This window comes from Schistosoma mansoni, chromosome 1 (genome assembly GCF_000237925.1).
Source record: "Schistosoma mansoni strain Puerto Rico chromosome 1, complete genome".
Lineage (NCBI taxonomy): Eukaryota > Metazoa > Platyhelminthes > Trematoda > Strigeidida > Schistosomatidae > Schistosoma > Schistosoma mansoni.
The window spans coordinates 29,846,090-29,856,644 of NC_031495.1; the positions used below are offsets into that span (position 1 = coordinate 29,846,090).

At 30.5% G+C, this 10,555-nt stretch overlaps 1 protein-coding gene across 1 annotated transcript in view; it reads right to left on the reverse strand.

Moving 5' to 3' along the window:
* The window catches only part of Smp_007330 (hypothetical protein), a gene marked incomplete at both ends in the record, with an annotated part of 21,502 nt that extends 11,349 nt beyond the window's left edge, over positions 1–10,153 (reverse strand). The window contains 6 exons of the mRNA XM_018793988.1: positions 3,933–4,189; positions 5,833–6,260; positions 7,438–7,667; positions 8,250–8,843; positions 9,653–9,884; positions 10,067–10,153. Coding sequence (XP_018648445.1) covers positions 3,933–4,189; positions 5,833–6,260; positions 7,438–7,667; positions 8,250–8,843; positions 9,653–9,884; positions 10,067–10,153 — 1,828 coding nt within the window. The remainder of the gene's footprint in view (positions 1–3,932; positions 4,190–5,832; positions 6,261–7,437; positions 7,668–8,249; positions 8,844–9,652; positions 9,885–10,066) is intronic.
* Between the last annotated feature and the right edge of the window lie 402 nt (positions 10,154–10,555).

Sequence of the window (10,555 nt, forward strand, 5' to 3'; positions counted from 1 at the left end):
TCAGGGAAAGTTATTCCTTTTTATTTCTGACTGATAGACATAATATGTTAAAACAAACATAAACCAGATAATGATAGGTCCTGGGTTCGAATCCCGCGAGGCGGGATGGTGGGCGCGCACTCCTGAGGAGTCCCACAATAGGACGAAACGGCCGTCTAGTGCTTCCAGGTTTTCCACGGTGATATAGCTTCAATTGATTCATGATCTTAACTATATAAAATTACTAAAATCTCCACAAAACCCCCTTGTGATAAACCATATAACTTGTTGAGATATCTAAATGGTAGAAATAGGTAGACCAGATATTCAAGCAGACCGCCATAAAATTAAACTCTCTCTATATTGGGAATTAATTGAAGTTGGGAAATACCATCAGAAACTGTGTTAGTAGTTCATTTGTATCATATTCCCAATAAGACTATAATCGGTTCAATTCGATACCATATTAGATTTTTAGTACTCTTAAACTCAAATGGAACAGCTATCTACCATTTCTTTATCATCAGTCTATTTTCATCCTACATGTTTTGTTAAAGATTTATTAACAGTATAGAGTTGTTGAGATTTTTGACTTTTGATTGAGATCATGAATGGATCAATGTTAGACCACTATTGAAACATCAAAAATCACACCCACCTGAGCTACAAATCTTCTCCACCATCTGTTATCAGTATTTTGAACAGGTTCATTTTTACTGAGGGAAGAATGTAATTATTACTAATAAGGACCATATAATTACACAAGAATATCCTGATTGTAATAATATTTGTAGTTAAGGAAACACCTAAGTGAGGGAGAAGCTATAATCGCAGGAAATAAAACCGAGGATGTGGTTACCTTATCAGCTAAAAAACGGAATCTGAGTTCAGACAGAGTTTTAATTCTATCAGCTTAAGTGAAATAAATACATTTGCTCACAGAACTCCAGTACGGATCAAACAGAACCAGTTGAGTATTATTACGATGATTTGCAGTTCAGTATTCTAAGAAAATCTTGATTGTGCTAAGATGTGACAGCTTAATATATACATTCCCAATCTATGCTAAACATTAAATTCATAACATTTCTAAAATGTATTGATTGTAAACATTTATTTGACTCTCTCCCTCCATATATATGTCATGGAGCCCGGTCATATATCTGCGTATATAATAACATGAATCTTAATGTCTAAATAACAGCAATACATATGGTGCTTTACAGGTATTGGTGTTTTGATTAGCAGCTTTGGGAACGGGTTGGAATATTACATAGGTTTCTGATCATTTCGTCATTTATATTAAATTGTGCTAGTAAACTCAGTGTTAATAAATGTAGGCAGAAGATAAACGTAACAACATGCAAAATAAATATTTAATAATAAAGAAAACATCAGTCACAGCATAAAATATGATACTGTGTTGTTTTTTAAACTTGATATTAGATTTTATTTATCTTAAAATTATGTTGTTTGCTCAAGTACATAATATGGAACGTAGTTTGATGAAGGACTTCGAAAATAGATAAACTCAAAGGATAATTTTAAATGACTTCAGGTGGATCAGCTAGCAGGCCCAATTCATCCCAATATTGAAAATTTATATGTTTCAAATCTGTCTTAAGCAGATAAATCTTAAGGTCTAAATGCCACCAACAGAAAGAAATGGACACAAATCTCCCCCTGTTTCTCCTTTCGCAGGAACTGGATAACTTTCTATCACAATTGGTTTAATTTGATTGCATGAAAACAACAAATGCAGAGAGAACAAATTGTTCAGATATGGATTCATGCTTAACATATTGTTATTTTTCTCTAACTTGTTTAAAAATATTGACTTTCGCATATATTATCATACAATCTTATCATAATGATTTAAAGAGTGATTTAACTTCTCATATCATTTTATTATTCTTGAATATATTTAGCCATTGTGATTGAATGGAATATATTAAGATTCTACGTTTATTTCAGTACTTTAAAGACCATTCAGTACTTATTTTAAAATCTCATAAAAGTTAGATAAATAGTTTGAATTATGATATTGAATGAATAAAGTTTAAAATTTGATTAGAACATATTAACTATGTAATTTGTTGTCTTTAATTCTAAGTACCTTTTTTGATTATGGTAGTACTTATAAAGCATGTTTTTGAAAATTACAATCAAAAGTGTTGGTGTTCTTTTAAACTCACTATTAAATTTAAGTTCAAAGCATTAAGTGCATTTGGAAATAAAGTAACTGATCAATTATAGGATAATTGGAAATACTAAGCTCCGATAAATACTAGCTGAACAGTATGTAGTATAATACAGCCTAGTCTTTAAACCAAGTTTCTGATGTGGTCACAAATATAAATTATATAACGTTATGGTGCTCTCTTTTGGATATAAGTCAGATGGATACAATCAGCTCAAATCCTCTACAGGTAGTCGATCACGTAAAGAGTTCTTACATCTACCACACTTGGTTATTCTAAATTTGTCATCACCTTAATCGATGAATACTCCCAAGTAAAAAAGACAAGAGTACACATATCCTGTTTTTTGTCATACGACCTATATATGTGTATGCTTTCAAGCAAAATTCGTGAAATAAAAATATTTATATTATTCTGCTACATTCTTTGTTTTTACTCTATCTAATTTTGTAAAGAGTTAACAAATTTAAATAAAATAATTCATTTATACCCATTAACATGAAAATCTAAAAAAGTAAACTGGAAACTTCGCATATAAAACAGTGGATCTTCCTTCATTTTATGAAGAACGTCTTTAAGTTACAATTAAGTTGAGTTACTATGATAAATGTGGAATAATTTCAAACTACAAATACAATGTTTTCTACTATTCCAAAATAAGCTACCGGGAACTTTCTAAATACAGTAGTGTTATAAATTTAAAAGTGGGTATACAAAAGTCTGTATTGGCTAGTTTAATGTAATGTAGTTCAGACACAAAACATACTAGTCATACATCGAATCCTTGATGCTCGCAAAAAATTGTTTTTATAAACTGCATGTTAACTCTGAGCCAAAAAACAAACAATAGTACTAAATGCTTGGCTATAATCAACACAGGATTTTGATTGAACTACAGTTCTATTTACGTGTCACCAGTCCAAATAACATATCTGCGAATTGGGGGAAATCAATTTATTCAGAGTAGTAATTAATCATATTAGAAAATAACAATTTCAAGTTTAAATTGAAATAAATCTCCGTAAAGATTCCGATAAAGAGTGTGATTAACTTAACATTAGCATAAAACATTTATGACGAAAAGCCACTCACCAAACACCCCAAACTATCAAATGATATTTGTAAGGCGAAGTCTTGTATAATTATTTAGACTGATGGTAACACTCGAAACAGTTATTAGAATTTAGTCAGAACTAATAGCCAGAAAGCAAACTGTTGACAATTCCACGGTACTTGATTAGTGAACGTTTAATGGCTTATTCTTTTGACTGTTATGGTTATCGCTTTGTTTACTTATAAGTTAGAACAATGTAATTTACTTCTGTGACAGTAAAAGTATTCAGAGAAAGGTTTTTACAATACAAGGGAACACAAACGATGTGTTTGGAAATTTTTTTGTAAAGAATCAGCTATTCTATTTCAAATAAGAAATAAATCCCCAAATATGAAATAGCCTACGGATTTATATTAAAAATAATTGCGTTAAACAAAGCACCCAAGGAAACAGTTGGTAATCATATATAATCATACGCACAATAATAACCTATTTACGAGTAATGGAAGCTAAAGGGTTTATTCAGCAGTACAAATGGAAGTCAGAGAATGAGAATCGAGACTCTAAAGAAGAGACTAAACTTCGGATTTTGTAATCATTAAGTCATAATCTAAAGAGATGTTATGTAATAACTGAACAATATACTTCAACAAATCACAAAAATATGTTATAAAATAAAATATAGCAGTATAATAAACCTGTAGAATTTCCACTTGATTTATTAAGAAACTGTTTTGGATCATAGGATTTACGACGTTGCCAGTTGAGAGCAGCTAACATTTTGCTTGTCTTTATAGCATCTACGCCTAGATGTTTTGAACTTTCAGGTGTAGATGATATTGATGAATGATTATGAGAAATACCATAACGATCAATGTTGACTGTTTTCTGAGAAAAGAACGATTTTGTAGATTTTTCTACGGAGTTTGGAAAGTTAGATGAATTATGCGATAATCTATTGTAAGTAAAATTGAACAAACATTATAAAATGTTTTCAGATAGAATAATGTTAGTAAAACACTATTTATTTATTCCCTATGTTCATGAATAAAATAAGTGAAGTAGCTGAATGATCACTTATAATATCTTACTGAGCAGCTAACTTATTACAGTTGTCCTATAGAACAACAATTTAATGAAGTAACTGAAAGATAATTAGTTTTCTGCCCAACAGGATATAGTAACGTGTTCTCATAACAAGTGGTGATTCAGGCAAATTATTTTAAACAGCGTAAATTCCGATTGGTGAATTGAAGTCAATTCATAAAAACACCCACTTTATAAAAACTCAGTTAAAACCTATTAGTACATTACTGAAAAATCTGTTGGAACAATGGGACCTTGACTTTAACACATAAAGTATTGACGTAATTAACAATTATCGACAACAGTATATAATTCTTGATTTCTCAAAAGCTTTTGAGAACATTATCAGTGTAGTTGCAAATACTGTTAGTTTAGATGTAAAATGAGAAACAAAGTATTCTGGTGCTTGTCCCTATATCTACAAATAACGAGTTATATGTAGAACCTTAATACACCAGTTATTTCCAAAAAAACATTTGGTGTTTTTCCACATTACAGTACTCCAAACAAAAACTGAAGTATTCAAATCTGAAAACGGTGGGAGTGATTTTTCACCTGGATGAATACAGATATACAAACGTGATAAAAATGTCAAAATATTAATGCGTTTACTAAATGATTTATTTGTTGTCATAAATTCAAAACCTTATCGCATGCAAAATGAATTGGATAATTTCACACATTATAACTTTAAAAAAGACAAACATCAGCCTGTCAAGCACTGATTCATATCAATATCTAAATCGATTATCGGTGTAATATATGGGACTGATTAAACCAATGACCAACAAAGGATCTTCAGTATAAATGCAGTTTCACTGAAGAAATCATGGAGTTTGACTTAAAGTAAATTATTCCTTATAGGAAATCAGTCTCTGTTAGAAAACGTTTGAAATGATGTTGATCTAGATCGATATTTTCTTCTTCTAACTGTTATCGCCATTTTTCATGTCAAATCATTTTCTCTTCCTAATGATAAAGAATTCTGTGATGTTTTAAGGTGACATTTGGATTCGCAGCACACATCAAAATATAAAGAAGATAGATGAATGGTCAGAGTTTTGATTCCTTCTAGTAATGTACGAATATCAACTACATCATAAAACCTGAATGTGCCTTGCATAAATCCAAGAATAGTTTATCGAAGTGTTCTTGACAGATTTTTCATTCGTACTGAGTTTTCGAAAACCATTTATGATTAATTTAGTCCGAACTCTTAAGAATATTAATATAAATATTAAGTTTATCTAGATTTCTGAATAATAGGAGCAAAACCAGGAAAATGATGCTCATAAAATGCTGAAGAGAGTGCGAACCCTAATTCTACATAACATTTTCTAAAATCTTTTACATCTAATAAATTGTTTATTTTACTTTTTTTGATTTTTATTCAAGTTCCTTGAAGCAACACTTAAAATTTTAGCAGAAAACTAGTTTAAAAACTTTACAAAAGAAACTATTATTAGCTATGCTGAAATAAACACCATTTTAGGGATAAAATGTAAAGCTCACTTTGAGTGATTACGACGCGTCTCGGATGCATTTCTCGACGGTATAGAAGGTTGCTCACATGGAGGTGCATGAGAGTTTTTCGTACATCGAGACGTTGGTTGCTGAGATTGTGGCCGAGTTGCCACCACAGAGTGAGCCGTTCTACGTGACCTATTACTTTTCTCTTCAGGAATCCCATTAAATCCATTCAACATTCTTTTCGCCTGTTCCACACCTGAGGTGTAAGCTTTTTGTCTGTCTTGTCGTCGTTGGAGAATGGCTGACAAACGCTTATTAACAGTCGATCCAAGCAATTGATCAGCATTGTTTAATGCTTTTGCTACTTCGTAATCTTCAGCGGAGCACATCATCTCATTCTGTTTAACAGTCCATTGTTTTTGAGAAATCGCTTTTTCAGACTTATCATTTGCCATTTTTTGCTCCAGTTGCTAGTGGTTTCAGTTTAAGCGGGTTGGAATAAATTAAATTAAAAACAATGAGTACGTTATGTAAATTATTTATTTATATGTGATTAATTTAGTCTATGAATAGAAATGTTAAATAATAGATCCATAGGCAAACTGTTTAATTACGTATCCATAAATAAGTAGAATTTATACTACATGATGTAACAATAGATTGATTTTTTCTTCAGTCCGGACTGAATAGTTTTCAAATACTGAATTGACTTGCAAACATTTTAAATAATGGCCTTGGTTGTTATAAGGCTCGCACGAATTTCTGTGGTTTATTTATTCTGTCAGACAGATTGATTGATCATCATACCAATGCTCAAGAAAAATTGTTTTCATATTAAGAAAACGTTTGTTCGGTACAAATTTGATGATTTCTAAGGTTATAACATAAATTCTATCAAGACTTATTACAAGAAACCTATGATAACAGCTCTGCTGTCATAACATGATAGTTTTCGACCAATCTACCCGATATTGTCAAGACAGATGATACATGGTTTATACAATAATAAATAATGTGTACAGCTTGTAGTGTTTAGTATCATGCCAAGCCGACATGGGTAATTCTAGCTTCTGGACAGACCAATTTCTTCATTTTTCACTCGCCTTCTCTGCTCCTCTTTGTATTCTCCCTTTTCTACCTAAATGTTTGTCTGAATAAACGAGTGCTAGAAATAAATTTATCCATTGCGACCCGTATTTGGCTTCTTATTAGCGCTGTCACACAAACGGGGTTCACCACGTAATATGTGGAGTTAAATTGAAGAGTTTTATTCATAGCATCATCGTACGGTCTAACTACAGCCACAAAAAGCAAACAACGTATCAGTTTATTACAACTTTGTGATTATATTTATTCAGTTAATTTGGCCGTCTTGTTTTGAATTTATTCTGGTGCATTGGTGATAAACTTTCATCAAACTAATTCACCATTTGGTATAAATTTGCTAACCTTTTCCTTGCTAAATAGATTTGTATTTTTAGATACATTCCTTGCATATCAGTATACATTTAATTAGCACTCATATTTTGAATAGACAAAATTCTGTTTTTTCCTTTTTATACAGGTTGACTATTGTGTTGTAACCATTACATTAACAATTAGAAATTAATCTTGAAAAGTCATTTAACAAGATTGTTTAAAACATACTGTAACTAATTTTTGTGTATCAAACAAATAATCGTCCAATTCTTCAAGTGATAATAAGTCATTCATTTTTAATGGATGATGTGATGACTTATTTTCTTTGATTGAACCACAATTATTACTGTTGGTCTTCAGGTACAAATCTGAATTCGGTACAACAGAATGAGGTAGGCGGGGCCTAGTGAAAGTTCCGTTACTGGTTGAATAGTCAGTTGTTTCGTGAATACGCGAACCTATCGTGAAAATGACATTAAACTGTTTTCAAGAAATTGAAAATGTATTTGGTAAAGTAGATAAATTCTAAATAAAATTATCAAACAGCTTAGCTTACTATTACATTTCCGTAAAATACAAAATATCATGTTTAATTATATCATATATCTACTTCAGATTTCTATTTTTTTTAATAGATCGGATAAATCACACTCGATCGATCTCGCAATGTCCAGAAACAGCTAATTCAATAACATAATACATACTGAAATCCAAACAAAAATCTAAAGTAAATAGGATGTAAAATGACCCAAAAAACTAAAGTGTTCCACGTGTCGATGAATTGAATATTAACAAAGGATAAAAAACGATTTCAGGTCCTTTCGATACCAAAAATTTTTAATTAAAGACTTAAAATAATTTTAGTGTTTGTACATTATTCAGTCCATCACTAAAAGAAAGTAACCCATGAAATTTTATCTAAAATCTCATTGAACGGTAGTGCAATAAATTTCAAATGCTTAAATGATGTATTTAAAGCCACGTTTTCGAGTAAAATAGACATTTGAAATTAAAAATAAAAGTTACGTAAAGTTACTCACTTGAATTCGATGCCGAATTATTAGAAATTGCGGAGTGATAACTTCCCTCCATTTGTTCAAAACCCAATTTTCTGTCCAAATATTCAGATGGACTTTCCATAATATAAGTATGTCTACTACTTTCTGTACTACTACTGCTACCACTTAAGTTCTGAGTAGAATTCTGAATATCAAAATTTAGTAAAGAGTGGTCATCAAGAGATTCATCATCTGATGAATCGTGAAAAAGTTCCTGTAGACCCTCAGCAGCACTAATTAATAGATTTTGAGGTACTTTTGTCCAACTTTTGTTAGGAAAAATAGTTTTTGTATATTTCTTGTTTACTATGGAATTTTTTCCGGCTGCTGGATAGTGTTTCAGCTTCCTGAGTGAATCCAAATTGGCTCTATTCAATGTTTTATGTCTGCAATTAACTTTGAACTGGTCCTTGTCAGAAAGTCGATCAATTGAATATTTGAGGTGATTAGATGTATCAGACGTCGAGTCAGTTTTATTATATACAAATAAATTCTGTTGTTTATTTGAGATGACTTCGGTAAACGAATCTTGTGGTGCGATAGTTCTGTCTGACAAAGCTGTTCTTTGTTGAAAGTCTATGAAGCAATAAAATGTAGAAATATGTGATGTGTATATCAAATCTTAGTAAATTTTAATGAGTATCTTTCATTGTGTTTCGCTCTCCGTTGAAAAATCGATATTTCAGAAAAAGGAAAATTATTTTTCATACTGTAAATTTTCCAAAGTAAACGATGTTGAAAAAACTTCCGGAAGAATTTCAAATAGTTAGTTAATATCAAGAATGTATAACTTGAACATTTAGCTAGTCTAAAATGGATTACTCAAGAATGATCATCGTATCCATTAATCTGTATATTTACAAATTCCGGTTTGTAAATTCCTACCCGGTGATCAACACTTTTTTCAGTTAAGAAGGCACGACAGTGTTGCTACTTACTACATAGTAATAGAAAATTATGAACTTTTGTAAAGCAACAATCCTAAAACAAATAAATTCAAAATGTCAGTATAACTTGACTGGTTTATCGATACTTCTAAACAAATATCTTTATCACTACAATTTTAATTAATAACGTAAAAATTACAATTCGCTTATCATATTTAATAATGGACATTAAATATAGAATAATTTTATATTTACTCAATTGTATTTTGTATAACCAATTACCTTTCAACTTGTATTTGAAATGTATTGATTATAAAGGATAAGTAATCAAAACGACCATTTGAATTTCATTTCAGAGTAAGATTCAATCATACAGACATTTCGATGTAATACGGATCAACGATATACCTCAAATAACCTCATCACAATATTCAGTTTAAAAATGTCCAACTTTAGATAAAAAAAACTTTAAAACTAAGACCAATGATGACAACTAACCTATTTCATTTGATACATTATTATCATCTGACTGATACCAAATAGGAACAGAAGGATTTACAGATAAAGTTGATAACCGTGCAGAAATATCACTTAATCCTTTACGTATTTGTTCAGAAAGCTCTATGTTTTCTACTTGGTTTACATCAATTGAATTATCTTCATTAATTGAGCTGTTCTGGCATGATTCTGATTTCCTCTGCCGCGAGTTAACTTCTATAGACGATGTTTTCTGATATAATAGAAACAGTGAGAAATAACTTCAAAAATTATGGATAATGTCGATCAATATTTTCATGAATAATGTCATAATCATCATATTCATCACTTAAATACACAAGATTTAAATTATTTTAGTTATAAGACGTCCAGTACTGCTCTCTCGCACTGTCACAGAATATCATTAAAAATAACCAGTGAATGTCGATCGATTAAACCAAATGCACAAAAATACATAGGTGCACAAACACTGGTTAACTCAGTTAACAACTGTAGTGTCATATTTTAAGGGTCATTTCGAAAGTTTCAGTGTTAATTTAATCGATTAGATATAAGAACAAATCAAGTTTCTCAGTTTTGATAAATTATGCAGGTTAAAGGGGTTTATAAGTTTAATATGTGGGTTTGTAAGAACATTTAGACTAGTCAATTTACAAAAATCTATCTTACTTTATGAATTAGCTTTATAAAGTCTATTTCGATCGCTAACAAAACACAGACATGTGCAATAATTTAAATATGTAAATACATGTACATATTTTCAGTAAGAATTCTATAGAATTGTACTGATGTTTATTGATAGACAAAATCAGAAAGGTTAGATGTCAGTTGAACCAAATAAAACTAATTAAATTTGAATATATGAACGAGAACAATTATGACTGATATTTGATGTGAAATAGA